Source organism: Rhineura floridana, chromosome 3 (assembly GCF_030035675.1).
Source record: "Rhineura floridana isolate rRhiFlo1 chromosome 3, rRhiFlo1.hap2, whole genome shotgun sequence".
NCBI classification, from domain to species: domain Eukaryota; kingdom Metazoa; phylum Chordata; class Lepidosauria; order Squamata; family Rhineuridae; genus Rhineura; species Rhineura floridana.
In genome coordinates, this window is record NC_084482.1 from 209,391,454 (window position 1) to 209,411,633 (window position 20,180).

Below are 20,180 nucleotides of genomic sequence, written 5' to 3' on the forward strand. Positions count from 1 at the left end.
AACTGGACAGAAGTAACAGACCTTGATTCAAGTCTGAGAGAGGAAGTGAGTGTACAAGGGGCAAATTATTGGGCATTGCTTGACACTGGTGCCGCTCAGACATTACTGAGGCCAGATTTAATAAAATCTGAGGAAATATTACCTCAGGAAACTGTGAATATCCAAGGAGTGAGGGGTCAACCAGAAAGTTTGCCTGTGGCCCTGGTGAAAATGGCGTGGAGAGGCCGAGAGGGCAGATATAAAGTAGGCATTAATGCCCAGCAACAAGAACCAGTAATACTGGGAAGAGATGTTATGGGAGCCCAAGGGAAAATATATGTGGTGACCAGACAGCAACTTGGCAGAGAAAAAGAAGCCATGTTAAGGGGGGCTGAAGCAAACAGGGTGGAAACTGTTAGGGAGCCTCAGGTCGCCATAACAACCACTAGCAGGCCTGCTGAAGGAGACAAACTGTATCAGCTGGTCTCTGGGGAAGAGACAGAGCATTTCAGAGAAGAACTGAATAAGGATACCAGTTTGAATCAAATAAAGGCGCAAGCCCTGACCCAACAGATTCCTTTCACTGACAAACTGAGGAATCAAGTTGTGTGTGAGAATGGGATTTTATATAGACTGTGGATGCCTGCTGAGAGAAAGGATGAATGTGAACCAGTGAAGCAATTGATAGTACCTAGCAAATACAGAACCAGATTGCTAGAGGTAGCCCACGATGTTCCATGTGCAGGACATCTGGGAATAAAAAAGACCAAGAGGAGTTTGGCTGCACGCTATTATTGGCCAAATATCTCCAAAGATGTAAAACAACATTGTCTATCTTGTGGTATATGCCAAAAGGTGGGAAAAAGTGGAGTAAAGACTAAGGCACCCTTAAAGCCCCTTCCTATAATTGGACAACCCTTTTATAGAGTGGGAATAGATTTGGTGGGCCCTTTTTCCAAACCCACAAGGCATGGCAAGAAATATCTAGTGGTGGTGGTGGATTTTGCCACCAGGTACCCAGACGCGGAAGCACTAAGATCTGTAGAAGCCCCTGTAGTAGCAGAGGCTTTACTAAAAATCTTTATGAGGCTGGGTTTCCCTCATGAAGTGCTGACGGATCAAGGCAGTGTATTCATGGGAGAAGTGATGCAATGTATGTGGAAATGTTGTGGTCTAAAACATCTAAAGACCACTACTTACCATCCCACCACTAATGGGTTAACAGAGAGATTCAATGGAGTTTTGAAGGGCATGATAAGAAGCTATGTTCAAGATCACCCACAAGACTGGGATGAACGTTTGGGATGCTTCTTATTTGCATACAGAGAAGTCCCTCAAGAGTCAACAGGCTTCTCACCCTTTGAACTGATGTTCACTAGAAAAGTGAGGGGACCTTTGGAACTGTTAAAAAATTCATGGGAAGGAACCCTGGGAGAGTACAAAACATCTGTAGTAGATTTTGTATTGGAATTCCGCAATAAATTAACATCAGTGATGGAGGTGGTGAAAAAGAATTTGAGTCAAGCACAGTAGAAGCAGTTACTGGTATGACAGAACAGCCAGGGAACATGTGTATGATGTGGGAGATATGGTTATGGCGTTCATACCCAGGAAACATGACAAATTACAGGCTAACTGGGAAGGACCATATACCATCAGAGAAAGGCTTGACACAGTGACGTATGTAATCACCACAGACCAATTAAACAAAAACAAAGTGGTTCATGTAAATATGTTAAAGCCTTACCATACCAGGGATGCACAGGTGTTGCAAGTTACCTTATTCCCTGAGGGAAGTGGGCCTGAAATTCCAGATTTGGTACAGGAAAGCAAAGACAAAGGAGGGGTAGATCAAGTGGAATGGTCAGAGGAGGTGGAGGAGGAAGTAAAAGAAGAGATTCTGAGAGTTTTGAAAAACTATGGGAATCTCTTTAGTAATAAACCTGGCCGAACCAGTATAGCCAAACATTCCATTAATACTGGAGATCATGCCCCAATCAGATCTATGCCATACTGTGTGAATGGGAAAGTTGTGAGTGAAGTAATCTGTGTAGGACATAAGGTGGGAGCAAGGTAGAGGCAGTGCAATCGTGGCCTATCCCCTTGCATGAATTGACCAAGAAAAAGTGTTCTGAGCGTGTGGTATGGACGGATGAATGTCAGAAGGCTTTTGATCTGCTGAAGCAAGCCTTGTGCCAAGGACCCATATTAATAGCAACAGACTATGAGCAACCATTCATCGTGGCTACAGATGCGTCAGACCTCGTGCTGGGAGTCGTCTTGCTGCAGGAGAGAGAAGGCACCAGACATCCAGTGGCGTATCTGAGTCGCAAGCTGACGCCGAGGGAGAAAAACTATTCGTCGGTCCAAAAGGAGTGCCTAGCGGTCGTGTGGGGACTGAACAAGATTTTTTGCTCCAATATGCATAATTTTACACTTGTTTATATTGAATTGCATTTGCCATTTTTCCACCCATTCACTCAGTTTGGAGAGGTCTTTTTGGAGCTCTTCGCAATCCCTTTTTGTTTTAACAACCCTGAACAATTTAGTGTCGTCAGCAAACTTGGCCACTTCACTGCTCACTCCTAATTCTAGGTCATTAATGAACAAGTTGAAAAGTACAGGTCCCAATATGGATCCTTGAGGGACTCCACTTTCTACAGCCCTCCATTGGGAGAACTGTCCGTTTATTCCTACACTCTGCTTTCTGTTTCTTAACCAATTCCTTATCCACAAGAGGACCTCTCCTCTTATTCCATGACTGCTAAGCTTCCTCAGAAGCCTTTGGTGAGGTACCTTGTCAAACGCTTTTTGAAAGTCTAAGTACACTATGTCCACTGGATCACCTCTATCTATATGCTTGTTGACACTCTCAAAGAATTCTAATAGGTTACTGAGACAGGACTTTCCCTTGCAGAAGCCATGCTGGCTCTGCTTCAGCAAGGCTTGTTCTTCTATGTGCTTAGTTAATCTAGCTTTAATCATACTTTCTACCAGTTTTCCAGGGACAGAAGTTAAGCTAACTGGCCTGTAATTTCTGGGATCCCCTCTGGATCCCTCTTTGAAGATTGGCGTTACATTTGCCACTTTCCAGTCCTCAGGCACGGAGGAGGACCCAAGGGACAAGTTACATATTTTAGTTAGTAGATCAGCAATTTCACCTTTGAGTTCTTTGAGAACTCTCGGGTGGATGCCATCCGGGCCCGGTGATTTGTCAGTTTTTATATTGTCCATTAAGCTTAGAACTTCCTCTCTCGTTACCACTATTTGTCTCAGTTCCTCAGAATCCCTTCCTGCAAATGTTAGTTCAGGTTCAGGGATCTGCCCTATATCTTCCACTGTGAAGACAGATGCAAAGAATTCATTTAGCTTCTCTGCAATCTCCTTATCGTTCTTTAGTACACCTTTGACTCCCTTATCATCCAAGGGTCCAATTGTCTCCCTAGATGGTCTCCTGCTTTGAATGTATTTATAGAATTTTTTGTTGTTGGTTTTTATGTTCTTAGCAATGTGCTCCTCAAATTCTTTTTTAGCATCCCTTATTGTCTTCTTGCATTTCTTTTGCCAGAGTTTGTGTTCTTTTTTATTTTCTTCATTTGGACAAGACTTCCATTTTCTGAAGGAAGACTTTTTGCCTCTAAGAGCTTCCTTGACTTTGCTCGTTAACCATGCTGGCATCTTCTTGGCCCTGGCGGTACCTTTTCTGATCTGCGGTATGCACTCCAGTTGAGCTTCTAATATAGTGTTTTTAAACAACTTCCAAGCATTTTCGAGTGATGTGACCCTCTGGATTTTGTTTTTCAGCTTTCTTTTTACCAATCCCCTCATTTTTGTGAAGTTTCCTCTTTTGAAGTCAAATGTGACCGTGTTGGATTTTCTTGGCAATTGGCCAGTTACATGTATGTTTAATTTAATAGCACTGTGGTCACTGCTCCCAATCGGTTCAACAACACTTACATCTCGCACCAGGTCCCGGTCCCCACTGAGGATTAAGTCCAGGGTTGCCGTCCCTCTGGTCGGTTCCATGACCAACTGGTCTAGGGAATAGTCATTTAGAATATCTAGAAACTTTGCTTCTTTGTCATGACTGGAACACATATGCAGCCAGTCTATGTCAGGGTAGTTGAAGTCACCCATTACTACCACATTTCCTAGTTTGGATGCTTCCTCAATTTCATATCTCATCTCAAGGTCTCCCTGAGCATTTTGATCAGGGGGACGATAGATCGTTCCCAGTATTAAGTCCCTCCTGGGGCACGGTATCACCACCCACAACGATTCTGTGGAGGAGTCTGCCTCTTTTGTACTTGTACTTTTTTTTTTTTTTTTTGTACTTGGCCAACTCCTTTTGTCATGCAAACAAATGCTTAACAAACTTAACTAGGACCATTGTAACAAAGAGACTGGTTCGACAACTTCAAGTTCCTTCCACTACAGAATCTCACCATACAGATGTAAAACCACAGGCTTGGGAGCAACTCACAGCTTACATGCAGTCTAATCTCCAGTCCTATAATACCACCCCTTCCCTTGAAGAGGTCTGTCCCAGACCTACAGACAACAGCTCTTACTGCCAATGTATTTAATGCCCCCCAAACAGGTGTGAGTTCTTTGATAGAAGGTTAGAACTGTGATTGAAGTTCTTTCCACATTCAAAGCTTTTACACAGTTTCTCTCCTGTACAAATTATTTGAGGGGGAGAAAGGCAAGAACTGTGACAAAAGCATCTCCAGGTTCCAAGCTTTTAGACTGATTTTCCCGTGAGAATTCTTTGAGCTGTATCTTCTTACTGAAGCTTTTTCTATACTCAAGTATTAATATGGCTTCCCACCTTTGTGAATTCTTGGATAACACACTGAAAGTTTGTGCTTCTTTTGAAGCTCTTTCCACACTTTAAGCACTTTTATGGTTTCTCGCCCATGTGAATTCTTTGATGGGCAACAAAACTTATCTTGCTACTGAAGCTGTTTCCACATTCTAAGCATTTATATTGTTTCTCCCCAGTATGAATTCTTTGATGAGAAGTGAGATTTGATTTCTGACTGAAGCTCTTACCACATTCCAAGCATATATAGGGTTTTTCCCCAGTATGAATTCTTTGATGGTTAATGAGATGTATTTTCCGAGTGAAGCTCTTTCCACATTCCAAGCATTTATATGGCTTCTCCCCTGTGTGAATTCTTTGATGGGTAGTAAGATTAGAAATGTACGGGAAACTCTTTCCACACTCCAAACATTTAAATGACTTCTTCCCTGTGTGAATTATTTGATGAGTAGCAAGATTTGTCTTCTGACAGAAGCTCCTTCCACATTCTAAACATTTATATGGTTTCTCCATGTGAATTATTTGATGGTAAGCTAGGCTAGAAATATGACGAAAGCCCTTTCCACATTCCAAGCATTTATATGGTTTCTCTGCTGTGTGACTTCTTTGATGGGAAGAAAGGTCAACCTTTTGAAAGAAGCCCTTTCCACATTCCAAGCATTTATATGGCTTCTCCCCTGTATGAATTTTTTTATGGTAAGCAAAGCCAGAACAGCTTCTGAAGCCCTTCCCACACTCCAAACATTTATACGGTTTCTCCCCGGTGTGAACTCGTTGATGATTAGTGAGATGTATCTTCTGACTGAAGCTCTTTCCACATTCCATACATTTGTATGGTTTCTCCCCTGTGTGAATTCTCTGATGTGAAGTAAGGGTAGAACTGTAATGGAAGTTCTTTCCACATTCCAAACATTGTTTGAGTGTAATTTTATGGTAGTCACTATCCTCAGAAACAGAAGATTTATTCCTTCTCTTCTCTTCAGTTTTCCTTCTTCGCCATTTCTTCATTGTATATTTGTCTCTTTCCTGTGTCTCTTTCCCACATTGTTCCTTATTCCTAGTTTCCCATTTATCACCTTCTGCAATGAAGAGAGAAACTGATAAGAGTCTGAGGAGAAAACGGAGCCTTAAATCACTCAATAACTTCAATTAACGCTTGTGATAAAGAACTGAACGAATTTAGATGGCAGGCTGCCTCTGTTGACTGACATTAAATGAAAGCTGTTGTACTATTATTGTTACATTTAGACGGGGTGTGGGGGACCTTTGACCCTCCAGATGATGCTGAACAGTAACTCCCATCAGCCCCAGCAAGCATGGCGAATAGCTGGGGATGGTGAGAGTTGTAGTTCAGCAACATCTGGAGGACCAAAGGTTTCCCATACTTGATTTAGGCCATGGACAGCTGAGTTTAGCTTCCAGGTCAGAGATGAAGCTCATTGGGCAGTCTTGGGCCACTCACTCTCTCTCAGCTCAGCCTACCTCACAAGATTGTTGTACAAGTAAATCAAACAACCACATGCATTCTCTTCTGAACTGTTTGGACCAATGGAAGGATACAAACAGTACTGTAGTGGCAAATTCAGAAGTGTAGGGTCCCTTCATGATAGTCACCGCCACCACCATCACCCCCGTTGTTTTGCTGCTGGGTTGAGAATGAGATCCTTGTTAATGCCTTCTCCCATAACATCTCTAGGAGCCCAGTCAGAATGAGAGTGTTAGCTACTGAAAAGAGTCTTCTCAGTGGTTGACTCACCTTTCATTCTGATTGGCTCCAATCAGCAGGAAGGGAAGCAGGTTAGAAGACACTTCTCAGTGGCTAACACACTCCTCTTTCATGCTGATTGGCTTGTAGGATGCCAGAGACATTGGGACCCTGTTCCCAAAAAAGTAAAGGGTCTAAGACCCCCCAAGACCCTGGATGACTACACCCCTGGATACAAATATAAAATAAAAAGGTGAGGCCTTGTAATTCAATGGCAGAGCATGTCATTTGCATACATAAGGTCAATCCTCAGCTTCTCCAGCTAAATGATCTTGGAAGGGGGCCTTTGGATGTGCTAGGGATGAGACCTTGAAGCGATTCTGCTACTCAGAGCAGACATTACTGGGATAGTTGGGCCAACGGCTACAGCAAGGCTCTTCTTTCTGGGTTGTGAGATTCTAGAGTGGCAACAGCCTGTACTTGTATTTATCGCACCTCTTCATGTCATGTCCTGCTGATTGATACACCGTTGTTTCGATTATGTTGTGATTTACACATTTTGCACTGGTACCTAACCCGTTTTTTTTGCCCCCTTGTGAATTCTTGCTCAATGGAAAGTCAGGATATAAATGTTCTAATCAATAAAAATAGGGAAATCATATTAGTCCAGAAGAAGAGAGCTTGAAGTGCTGAAATTTGGATAGCATGAAAAATACAATCATCACATGGGAAAATAAAGAGGGAAATTGCTGTTATGTGCCTTCAAGTCAATTACGAATTATGGTGACCCTATGAATTGGCAACCTCCAATAGCATCTGTTTTAAACCACCCTGTTCAGATCTGGTAAGTGAAGGTCTATGGCTTGCTTTATAGAATCAATCCATCTCTTGTTTGGTCTTCCTCTTTTTCTACTCCCTTCTGTTAAATAAATCTTGTGTAGAGTTCCTTGCAGAACATAGTTCTGAAAGAGTACATATTTGAATTAGGGTTCTGATGTTTCCAAGAAGGCAAAAGCTGAAGGCAGAGCTTCACTTCTTTATGGGAATCTGAAACCAGTAGAAGTCAGTGTCCTTAACTAACCAGAAAATGACTAGAGGCTTGTTCTGCCTTCCTAACAATTCTTAAGATTTATATTTCAAAAGGCCTGGCCAATTCACACCATTTGAGCCATTATTTAGAAAGCCGTAACTGGAGGATGGTTATTCAGAGACAATCAATAGATAGCTGTAGAAGGGAACTGGCGAGGGCAGCTATGAGAGAACTAGAAAAGGTCCTCAAATGCAAAGACGTATCACTGAACACCAAAGTCAGGATCATTCAGACCATGTGGATATGAAAGTTGGACAGTGAAAAAAGTGGATAAGAGAAAAATCAATTCATTTGAAATGTGGTGTTGGAGAAGAGCTTTGCGCATACCATGGACTGCGAAAAAGACAAATAATTGGGTGTTAGAACAAATTAAACCAGAACTGTCACTAGAAGTAAAATGATGGAACTGAGGTGATCATACTTTGGACAATTAATGAGAAGACATGATTCACTAGAAAAGACAATAATGCTGGGAAAAACAGAAGGGGGTAGAAAAAGAGGAAGACCAAATGAGATGGATTGATTCCATAAAGGAAGCCACAGACCTGAACTTACAAGATCTGAACAGGGTGGTTTATAATAGGTGGTATTGGAGATCGCTGATTCATAGGGTTGCCATAAGTCGTAATCAACTTGAAGGCACATAACAACAGCAGCAAGATAGCTGTCCATTCAAGGCTAACTGAAGGAGGTAAGAATCCCAGATGCTGTAGAGCTACATCAAACTACTGAGGTTCATTCACCTATAAAAATGTTCAATTCTGAAACAGATATTATGATCCAAGAGGGGGTCTTACCGAGAGAGGCCAGAGTCCCACAATTCTCCTCCGTGACTTCCCTATGTAGAGCTCTCTGATCAGGATCCAGCAGGGCCCACTCCTCCTCTGTGAAGTACACAGCCACATCTTCGAGGGTGACTAAATTCTAAAAGAAAAATAAAACATTTCCTCAGAGATAGCATAAAGATTATCTATTAGCGATATTAAGGAGAGGCACTCATCAGTCCACCTACCTGATCCAGGTCCACAGCAGCTGCTTCCGCTCCGCGATGGAGATGTGATACCTGAGTAGGTATCACGCCATTATCGCCTGCGAGACAGAAAGGTGATGAGAAGCCAGTTGCACATGCTTGTCTTGGAGATTGAGCAATGCATGTATAACTACACATTGGCATTAGAAAACACCTTATCTGTTGAGTGCATTCCAGATGTTTGCACCCACATCGAGGTTTCAGTTGTGGAAAAACATCTCTCTCCTGGTTTGGGCTCTTGGCCACAAATCAAAGTGCCGGTTGCCATGCATAAAGTGAGTGAAGAGTTGCAAATAAGGGCATTTTTGAGCCATGGGAAAGGCTTCTTCTATCCAAAAGGTGAAAGGAGCCTATGGGTTTCCTGCAAAATCAACAGAGGCCAAATTGAGATACATCCCACTAATCCTTACCCAGCGGCCTCTGCCTGGTGTCTGATGGAGCCTTCTCTGCCTCAGGGAAATCAGTGCCCAGTTCTGCAAACAGACTTTTTACCTGGAACAGCAATAAGAAGTGATGGCATCAAATGGGGAGGATTAGAAAAGGAATAACAAAGACAAGATTCTGAGTGGTATCAGATATCCTCCTTTGAATGGAGGGACATAGTCATCCGGGGTCACGGGGGGTCATTGACCCATTACTTTTTTGGCAGCAGGGTGAAATCACAGGAAAAGGGAGTGAATTAGCCACTTAGAAGAGTCCTTGTCTTTTTGTGCTCACTGAGAAGACTCTTCCCAGTAGCTAACACACACACACACACTTCCATACTGCTTGGCTCCTAGGGGTGTCTGTTGTAGCAGAGTGTGGACTCATGAGATGACAGGGAGAGCCAGGGAAAGTGGGAAAAGGCCATGGCTGTGATGGGGCATGGGGTGACTATCATGAAGGGACCCTGCACTTCTAAATTTGCCGCTACACTACTCCTTGGATGATTCATAAACACACATGCCGAGGCTTCATGTGCGCCAAGGGTGAGGAGTATGTCACCTGGCTTTATAGCTTGTAGCTTGTTTTAAACTGTTCTTAATGTTGTGACATGCCTTGGACCTTCTGGTGAAGGGTGGGTAATAATAATAATAATAAATAAATAATAAATAACAACAACAATAATAATCTGTCACTGTCCCAGTTCACTTTCTCTTCATTTCACCCTTCCACCCTACAGTTGGCAGTATAAGCAATTCCATATGCTGCAGGGCCAATTCGGAACAGTTGTGCCCAGCACCCTGACTGGCCTGGGGTGCTGAGGGGGGTGGGGGGGTTGCCTACTTGCAGCTGGGGGGGGGGGTTAGTGATATGGAGAACTCGCTTTGGTGGCACCTGACTTAAGTAGGTTTGGCCACAACTGCTGGGAACAACTGAAGACATCTTTGTTCCATCGCGCTGTCCCAACGGGGGTGAAGAGGTCCTCAGCCACAAGCGTCCATTTTGTACTATCTTCCTACTCCTGCGATTTCCCCCCCCTGTCACGTGTTGTACATTGCCACGGGAACTTACACTCAAAGTGATGAATAAAACGACGTCAATTATGACAAGAGAGGAACAGAGTAGGAAATAGTGTAAGCAGACTTATGGGGCAACATCCTGACCCTCCTTTATGAGCCTAGGGGGATCTTGAGACTGGCTCCTTAGGGTTACTTTTATTTCATTTATGACATTCATATCCGACTTTTTCCTCCAAGGAGCTCAAGGTGGCAGACATGGTTCCCCCCCCAATTTTATCCACAGAACAACCCTGTGGGGTAGGTTAGGCTCAGAGCTGGCGACTGGCCCAAGGTCACGCAGTGATTTTCATGGCTCAAAGAACTGACCCTTTGGGGCTGGGCGCAGTAAATTGGGCTCCCTCTGCATCCAAAGGTATGACCTCCGGGAAGCAGGCAGATGAGTCTGCATGCAACTCAGACCCATCTACACCGTTTCTACACAGACAGGTTTCTGCAGGTCTCTTTTGTAATCTCTTTGGGAAAGACATGGCCCTAGTTCATCCAGCTACCTGTGCCTTGCCTCTTTCTTCTGGGCAGAGGTACAGTTTTGGGATATCCTCCCTCACATGCTGAGTCCCTTGGAATGACCCAGATGAAACCCTCTCACCTGCTGCTCTTCCTGCTTCTCGTCCTCTGCCAGGCTCAGGAGGAAACCTTCGGCCAGGGCCACTGCCTGGGAACTGGTCTCTGCTCCACATTCCCTCACCCAGCTCGCTATCTCTGCTGGAAGGACAGCCAGAAACTGCTCCAGGATCACCAAGTCCAGGATCTGTTTCTTTGTGTGCCACTCTGGCTTCAGCCACTGATGGCAAAGATGGTGGAGTTGGCTGCAAACCACTCGGGGGCCCTCAGCCTTCTGGTAGCAGAACTTCCTGAACCGATGGCACTGGACATCTTTGCTGAGGGTGTCCTCCTCACCAGAGATCTTCTGCATGGTTCTTTCCCAGAATTCCCCACTGCTCCCAGTCTCAATGGTATTGGGGCCTCTTCCTGATTCAGGGGCAGCTGAGTCTTCCTCTTCCATCTTTGATTTGGGTGTGCTCCAAGGAAGCCTCCAACAGGGCACAAGGAACTTTGTTGTTGTCAGTTAATTTATGCCTCAAGGCTAAGATTGCCCTAACTGGAGATGCTATGAGGTCCTGCAAAGCCAAGACGTTGTTCCGTTATAGAATTGTGATACTGTCAGGACAGGAAAACATTCCCTGAGCTAGCGTCAGTGAGTCTGGCTTGCAACTAGGTCTTGTCTTGGAAAGAAAAGTAAATGAATGCTAAGAGAAACTACAGATGGGCCGGGGGCTATGCCGTGTGAAGGTCATGGACTAACATGGGTCACAGCATCACAGAATAGTAGAGTTGGAAGGGGCCTGTAAGGCCATCAAGTCCAACCCCCTGCTCAATGCAGGAATCCAAGTTCAAGCATCCCCGACAGGTGGCTGCCAGGTGCCTCTTGAATGTCTGCAGAGTTGGAGAGTCCACAACCTTCCTAGGTAATTCGTTCCATTGTTGTACCGCTCTAACAGTTAAGTTTTTCCTGACATTGTCGAAATCTGGCTTCCTGCAACTTGAGCCCATTATTCTGTGTCCTGCACTCTGGGACGATTAAGAAGAGATCCCAGACCTCCTCTGTGTGACAACCTTTCAACTACAGTAGGGCCCTGCTTTTTGGCAGCCCGCTTTTTGGCAGCCTGCTAATACAGTGGCTTTCAATTAGAGTAAGGCCCCACTCATACGGTGCTTGTTCCGCTTTTACAGTGTGTTTTGGGCGTTGGGCACCATTTTATTGACGGAGTTCCGCTTTTCAGTGGGTTTCGCTTTTAGGCGGAGGTCTGGAACGTAACCCGCCATATGAGTGGGGCCCTACTGTACTTGCAGAATGCTATCATACCTCCCCTCAGTCTTCTCTTCTCCAGGCTAAACATGCCTAGTTCTTTCTGTCTCTCCTCATAGCCTCCTCTTACCCTTCCTTTTTTTTGGAGGGCGGGGGACACATGTCCATCCAGTTGCATTGCAGGACTGTCATCATCTATGGTGTGTGTGTGTTTTAATCCTTTCCAAAACAGAAAAAAACCCAACAGCAACAAAAATTAAAAAGAGTTCTATTGTGTAATTACTAACAGAAGGCAATGTGCTTAACGTATTTTTTCCTCTTTATGTGTAAGTAAGCACTTCTGTTAAGATCTATTGACAACTCGGAAATTTCTGTATATACATCTTCACCATAATCTTACAGTTCGTACTTTTCCATAGTTTGAGGAAAGGCTTTGATAAACGTTGCTGCACATGTTCCTGATCGGGCTATAGTTTATTCATTCATTTATAAAAGCATTTATATTCCTCCCTTTCTGAAAACATCAGCGCGGGGTGGAATGGAAATGGACTGCCTTCAAGTCGATTCCAACTTATGTCGACCCTATGAATAGGGTTTTCATGGTAAATGGTATTCAGAGGGGGTTGACCATTGCCTTCCTCTGAGGCTGAGAGGCAGTCACTGGCCCAAGGTCATCCAGTGAGCTTCATGGCTGTGTGGAGATTCAAACCCTGGTCGCCCAGGTCGTAGTCCAACACTCTAACCACTACGCCACACGGATATGAACCTGCCCGGGTATGAACCTGCCTGGGCCCTGAGATCTTTAGGAGAGGCCCTTCTCTCCATACCCACTTCCTCTCAAGTTCGACTGGTGGGGACGTGGGATAGGGCCTTCTCGGTGGCGGCCCCTAGGCTGTGGAATTCTCTCCCTAAGGATATAAGAATGACCCCCTCCCTGTAGTCCTTCCAGCGTCAAGCACACAGACTTTCCTATTTCAACAAGCTTTTGGTACTGATTTATGCTAAAGACAGGACTGCTGGGACCTGCACTGCTAATGCCAAATATCATTATTTTAAATTGGCTTTGATTCTCTTTTAGCTATCAGTTTGAATGGTTTTAATACTGGATATAGTTTAATTCTATTGTAATGTAGATTTTGTATGTTTTAATTATATGTGTTTTTATCTGGAAGACGCCGTGAGTTCCAGTGTTGGAAGGATGGCGGGATATAAATAAAGAATAAGAATAAGAATACAGCGACATAAAAACCATGGGAAAGCAATATGAAATCATCATGAAAATGGCAGGCTTTTGCAGCTTCGTTTTAAACCTGTAAATGCCTGCTATCATTAAATGCCTGAATTGGTTTTTTTAAAACACACTTGAATGAAAATTTGTTCATTATCTGCCTTTGATTCCCAGGCTCTGCAGAGAGGCGGCAAGAAAGAAGCTTCGCTCCCTGATCTGGGGTTTTTTTGGGGGGGGGGATCCCAGATGGACCAACTGACCTCCTCTGCACCCCTGGGACTCCCCTTCACCCAAATGCACAAAAGAGGGAGGGTCTCACCAGATCCCAGAAGGGGCCACCCATGCAACGCTTGGAGGAAAAGAGAAGCCACTTTCTTGCAAGGGAAGAACCAGGCAGGAAGAGACTGTTTTTGGGGGGGAGGGGGGAGATGCATTTGCTCTAGAGGACACATCCTCCACCTTGTCCTCCAGTTCCCTTCCTCTCTAGGAGTCTAGTTAAGCTGGCCTTAACCCTTAGAAGGCCAAGCTGTCAGATCACTCTCGATGCCTCTCTCAAAGCCAGAGTCTAGGAGGAAACATGAATTGCACAGAGATGGCGGCTGGCTTGACCCCTCAGGGGGGTACTCAGACTCTTCCCTCCCCCCCCAAGTCGTAGGAAGCTGGCAGAGAAGGCTGTAAGCTAGCCTTCCTGTCTTATGATCAGTTCTCCATCACCACCCACCCGCAAGTAGCAGCAAATTCCCATCATCTCCCTACATCAGTAGGTCCCTTCACAATAGTCACAGTCACACACCCCTTTTTTGCTGCTGGGTTGAGAATGAGATCCTTGTGAATGCTTCTCGCACAACAACAGATGTCCTTAGGAGCCCATAAGCAAGGAAGGGGAGAGGGTTCGCTGCAGAGGTGTGCAACATGGGTGCCAGGAACCTGGCCTTCCGCCTTTTAAACGGTCAGCAAAGCAGGACCTTCTGTCTGCTGTATTTTAGGATCCATCCTCTGTCAACTGAATTCAAGGGCCCTGAGTCAGGCGACTTGGAACGAGAGAGGACAGCTATTCCTGACGCCTGCTTGTCTCTGTCAACTGGAGCCCAAGCAGGAGACGTGCTCAGCACGCAGGTGGGAGTTTTGGCCTCTCCTGGCCTGCTGCAGACTCCGCGACACTTCAGGTTCCCAAACGAAGATGGAGATGCAGAAAGGGAAGGGGGCAGAAACTGAAGAGGGACCAAAGAGGTTGGGAGGCAGAGCAGCAGAGCGGCTCCACCATCCATCCATCCCTCTTCTTAGGCGAACTCCGCGAATGGGCGCTCTCGGAGGGGAATGTTGGGCCTCCTGAGACCTCGCGCCTTTGGTTTCTGTCCCAGGCATGACAGCGTGCAAACGGGAATAGTAGAATGCATCGCTGTTTTACTGGTAGCTTTAATGATTTGTAAACCGCTTAAAGGCCTTTCCATTCAAGCGGTATATAAATGATGTGAAAGAACCAAAGGCCAGGTAATCGACCTGAAGGCACATGACAACATGCTACAGCCTGTTGTACTTGGCTGCAAGTCCCCAGGCCATTTCACGAATGCAGAGGTGCTCCTCTCACCTCCTCCTTGCTCAGTAGACAGCATTGCTGCCTTGTAAATACAGGGGAACCTCACCCCACCCCTGTCAACAACCTCCCAATCAGGATTTCATGGCACAGGTGAGATTCGAACTGAAGGCTACTCAGCTCTCTCTGCAACTATTACAGACTGAGCCTGAGTGTTTTTAAGATCTGTGAAGGAAATATCTGTGTAGCTCACAGGCAGCCCTCCAGATGTTCCTGCACGACATTCCTCCTCACCCCCGCCAGCGCATGAACCCTGATCACTGGCCATGGTGGCTGGGACTGATGGGAACTGAAGCCCAACAAGACCTGGAAAGGTTCAGCTGGTTGAAAATGCAGTAGCCAGATTACTAACTGAGAATCCATTTACAACTCACATAACCCGTTTTAAAACTGGTTGCTAGTCCATTTCCAGGCCCAATCCAAGGTGCTCACCTTAAGTGATTAGACCCCTAAATGCCTTAGGCCCCAAATATTTGAAAGACCACCTTCTTCCCGGGGTGTTAAGCAGAGAGGGCCCTTCTTGGTCATTCCACCAACCTCATTAGAAGCAGGGTGTTGTGGGAAAGGGCATTCTCTGTGCTGCCCCTAAGCTGTGGCATTCTCTCCTCGCAGAGATACACCTGGCACCTTAATTCTGCATCATGGAATCATAGAGTTGGGAGGGGCCTCTAAGGCTATCCGGTCCAACCCCTGCTCAAGGCAGGAATCCAAGTTCAGGCATCCCGGACAGGTGGCTGCCTGGCTGCCTCTTGGATGCCTCTAGTGTTGGACAGTCCACAACCTCCCTAGGTCATGGTTTCCATTGTCGTACTGCACTGTTGTTGTTATGTGCCTCCAAGTCAACTATGACTTATGGCGACCCTATAAATCAGTGACCTCCAAGAGCATCTGTCATGAACCACCCTGTTCAGATCTTGTAAGTTCAAGGCTGTGGCTTCCTTTATGGAATCAATCCATCTCTTGTTTGGCCTTCCTCTTTTTCTACTTCCTTCTGTTTTTCCAAGCATTATTATCTTTTCTAATGAATCATGTCTTCTCATGATGTGTCCAAAGTATGATAACCTCAGTTTCATCCTTTTAGCTTCTAGTGATAGTTCTGTTTTAATTTGTTCTAACACCCAATTATTTGTCTTTTTCGCAGTCCATGGTATCCGCAAAGCTCTTCCCCAACACCACATTTCAAATGCGTTGATTTTTCTCTTATCTGCTTTTTTCACTGTCCAACTTTCACATCCATACATAGAGATCGGAAACACCATGGTCTGAATTGTCCTGACTTTAGTGTTCAGTGATACATCTTTACATTTGAGGACCTTTTCTAGTTCACTCACAGATGCCCTCCCCAGTCCTAGCCTTCTTCTGATTTCTTGACTATTGTCTCCATTTTGGTTAATGATGGTGCCAAGGTATTGATAATCCTTGACAAGTTCAATGTCCTCATTGTCCACTGTAAAGTTGCATAAATCTTCTGTTGTCATTACTTTAGTCTTTTTGACGTTCAGCTGTAGTCCAGCTTTTGTGCTTTCCTCTTTAACTTTCATCAGCATTCGTTTCAAATCATTACTGGTTTCTGCTAGTAGTATGGTATCATCTGCATATCTTAAATTATGGATATTTCTCCCTCCAATTTTCACACCTCCTTCTTCTTGGTCCAATCCTGCTTTCCGTATGATATGTTCTGCATATAGATTAAATAAATAAGATGATAAAATACACCCCTGTCTCACACCCTTTCCGATGGGGAACCCATCGGTTTCTCCATATTCTGTCCTTACAGTAGCCTCTTGTGCAGAGTATAGGTTGCACATCAGGACAATCAGATGCTGTAGCACCCCCATTTCTTTTGAAGCATTCCATAGTTTTTCATGATCTACACAGTCAAAGGCTTTGCTGTGATCTATAAAGCACAGGGTGATTTTCTTCTGAAGTTCCTTGGTCTGTTCCATTATCCAACGTATGTTTGCGATATGATCCCTGGTACCTCTTCCCTTTCTAAATCCAGCTTGGACGTCTGGCATTTCTCGCTCCATATATGGCAAGAGCCTTTGTTGTAGAATCTTGAGCATTACTTTACTTGCATGGGATATTAAGGCAATAGTTTGATAATTACTGCATTCCCTGGGATCCCCTTTCTTTGGAATTGGGATGTATACAGAACGCTTCCAGTCTGTGGGCCATTGTTTAGTTTTCCATATTTCTTGACAGATTTTAGTCAAAATTTGGACTGATTCAGTCTCAGTAGCTTGTAGCAACGCTATTGGTATGCAATCTATTCCTGGTGATTTCTGTCTTCCAAGTATTTTAAGAGCAGCTTTCACCTCACATTCTAAAATTTCTGGTTCTTCATCATATGGTTCCTCCGTGAATGAAACTGTCATCCTGGCATCTCTTTTATAGAGTTCTTCAGTGTATTGCTTCCATCTTCTTTTTATTTTATCTCAGTCAGTCAGTGTGTTCCCCTGTTGATTATTCAACATCCCTACTCTTGGTTTAAATTTCCTTTCATTTCTCTAATCTTTTGAAACAGGGCTCTTGTTCTACCCTTTTTGTTGTCCTTTTCTATTTCTATACAGTAACTATTGTAATAGTTCTCTTTGTCCCTACGTACATGTCACTGTATTGTTGCATTTAAATTGTATTTTGGCATTATGGGTGCTTTGTTGTTCTTCTTTAGCTTTACTCTGATTTTCAATATGACCGGTTCATGATCTGTACCGCAGTCTGCTCCTGGTCTTGTTTTTGCAGAAAGTATGGAAGTTCTCCATCTTCTGCTACCAATTATATAATCAATTGGATTCCTGTATTGACCATTTGGTGATGTCCACGTGTATAGTCGTCTGTTCGGTTGTTCAAAAAATGTTTTCACAAGAAACAAATTATTGGCTTCACAGAATTCAATAAGTCTTTCTCCTGCTTCATTTCTGTCTCCTAGGCCCCATTTCCCCACAATTCCTAATTCTTCTCTGTTCCCTACTTTTGCATTCCAATCCCCCATGATTATCAGCCCAACTTGTTTTGGTGTGTGATCAATTTCTTCCTGTACTTCTGCGTAAAATCTGTCCAATTCCTCTTCTTCTGCGTTTGCCATCGGAGCTTAGACTTGGATGATGGTTATGTTGATTGGTTTCCCATTTAATCCTGTACTTCTGCATAAAATCTCTCCAATTTCTATTCTTCTCTGTTGTCTGTTGGAGCGTAGACTTGGATGATGGTTATGTTAATAGGTTTTCTGTTTAATCTCACTGAAATCACTCGCTCAGACCTTACGTTGTAGCTCCTAATTGCTCTTGCTACATCACTTCTCACTATTAAAGCAACCCCATTTCTTCTTAATTTCTCATTTCCTGCATAAAATATTTTGTAGTTGCCTGATTGGAAATGTCCCATTCCCGTCCATTTTAGTTTGCTCACGCCAAGTATTGTAATGTTGATGCGTTGCATTTCTTGCTTGACAATTTCTAACTTTCCCTGGTTCATGCTTCTCACATTCCATGTTCCTATTGTGTGCGTCGTACAACTCCGGACTCTCCTTTCACATCTGTGCGCATCAGCCTCTGGGCTTCCTTTCGGTTTTGACCCAGCTGCGTCATTAGTCACAGTGCTACTCGTACTTGTCCTTTGTTCTTCCCCAGTAGCCTTCTACTGGGGTGAGTGCCTTCTGACCTGGGGGTCTCATCTTCCAGCACTATCTCGTGTTGCATTTTGGATACTCTGTTCATAGGGTTTTTGTGGTAAGAGATACTCAGAGGTGGTTTACCATTGCCTTCCTCTGAGTTTGGATGCATCTTAGTCTGGTGTTTCAGCTTTGACCATTCCACTTTGGGTGCCCCTGCTAGGAGTCTAGCCTCTGGGTCTAGACTCCTGACGGCATTGCTCTCAGCTTCTTCAACACACTCAAACCCCCTCACCACGTTAAGGTGTGCATCCGAAGAGGAGGTCGTACTGCACTAATAGTACTTTTTTCCTAATGTTCAGCCGAAATCGGGCTTCCCGCCACTTGAGTCCATTATTCCGTGTCCTGCACTCTGGGACGATCGAGAAGAGATCCCAGCCTTCCTCTATATGGCAACCTTTCAAGTACTTGAAGAGTGCTATCCTATCTTCCCCCACTCTTTGCTAGGCTTTATCATATGCTAAGGAAGATTCTGTTTACCCTGGCCTTCGACATCCGAGAGACACATCTTTAGGACCCACCCTGTTGTTTTCATTGTAGATTGTTTCAACTGACTTTAAGATTGTATTTTTACAGTACATTGTTGTAACCACCCCTTACGGTGTGAAAGGCCGGTAAGCTATCTAATAAAGGAAGGGCCATAGCTCAGTGGTACAGTGTGTGCCTTGTACGCAGAAGGCCCCAGATTCAATCCCCAACATCTCAAGGTAAGACTGGGAGGCTTAGAATCATAGAATCGGAAGGGTCCTCTAAGGCCATCGAGTCCAACCTTCTGCTCAATGCAGGAATCCAAGTTCAAGCATACCAGACAGGTGGCTATCCAACTGCTTCTTGAAGGCCTCCAATGTTGGAGAGCTCCCAACCTCCTTAAGTTATTGTTTCATTGTCGTACCACTCTAACAGTTAGGAGTTTTTCCTGCTGTTCAGCCGAAATCTGGCTTCCTGCAACTTGAGCTCATTATTCCATGTCCTGCACTCTGGGACGATCGAGAAGAGATCCTCCTCGGTGTGACCACCTTTCAAGTACTTGGACAGTGCTATCATACCTCCCCCCTTCTCTTCTCAAGGCTAAACATGCCCAGTTCTTTCAATCTCTCCTCGTAGGGCTTTGTTTACAGTTCCCTGATCATCCCTGCCTGAAATCCTGGAAAGCAGCTGCCAATCAGTGTAGACAATACTGATCTAGATGGACTAACGGTCTGGCTCAGTAGAAGGCAGCTTCCTGTGTAACTTTATTACTAATATAGAAAACTCCTGCCTTGCGTGCCGATACATTTTAATTACAGACGGATCAGGATTGATGAACTAAAAACACAGCCTTTCCCAGATGACTATGCTGGCTAGGGCTGATGGGAGTTGATAATCCAAAACGCCTGGAGGGCACCAGGTTGGGAAAGCCTAGAACAGCAGGAGGTGGAAAATGCTGCAGGAGAAAAAGAAAATCATTTGGTGGGCCAGGAAAGGCTTTGAGGAACTGAGCTTTGTTGGGAGAATCCAAGGAGGGAAAGGGAGTTGGCTGGAAGGCTCTTTGAACCCAACTTTTTGGGTGAAAAAACAAACTCTTGCAGCATGGCCATGGGTAGAAAATGAAGACAAAATGCATTTTTCACAGGGTTGCGAGTGCATCCCTCTGACTGGCATCTGGAGAAAATCCTGCTCACCTTGAAGTCGGCTAGGAACACAAACAGATTGACTCCCAGATGAACAGATCTGCCCTATCTAAAATGTACTCTGGTGGATTTTGTTG

At 44.6% G+C, this 20,180-nt stretch overlaps 1 protein-coding gene across 2 annotated transcripts; it reads right to left on the bottom strand.

Moving 5' to 3' along the window:
- Positions 1 to 4,112: 4,112 nt before the first annotated feature.
- On the bottom strand, positions 4,113 to 20,180 carry LOC133381440 (zinc finger protein with KRAB and SCAN domains 7-like). 2 transcript variants are annotated; one of them, XM_061620555.1, is made up of 6 exons: positions 20,095 to 20,180; positions 10,718 to 11,249; positions 9,040 to 9,121; positions 8,612 to 8,688; positions 8,397 to 8,523; positions 4,113 to 5,883 (listed from the first exon to the last, which is right to left on the bottom strand). In XM_061620555.1, exons 2-6 carry the CDS (start codon positions 11,132 to 11,134, stop codon positions 4,883 to 4,885), a joined length of 1,704 nt encoding a protein of 567 aa, XP_061476539.1. In that variant the 5' UTR covers positions 11,135 to 11,249; positions 20,095 to 20,180; the 3' UTR covers positions 4,113 to 4,882. The 2 variants fall into 2 exon arrangements, with proteins under 2 accessions (XP_061476539.1, XP_061476538.1); XM_061620554.1 differs by lacking the exon at positions 20,095 to 20,180 and adding an exon at positions 13,486 to 13,558.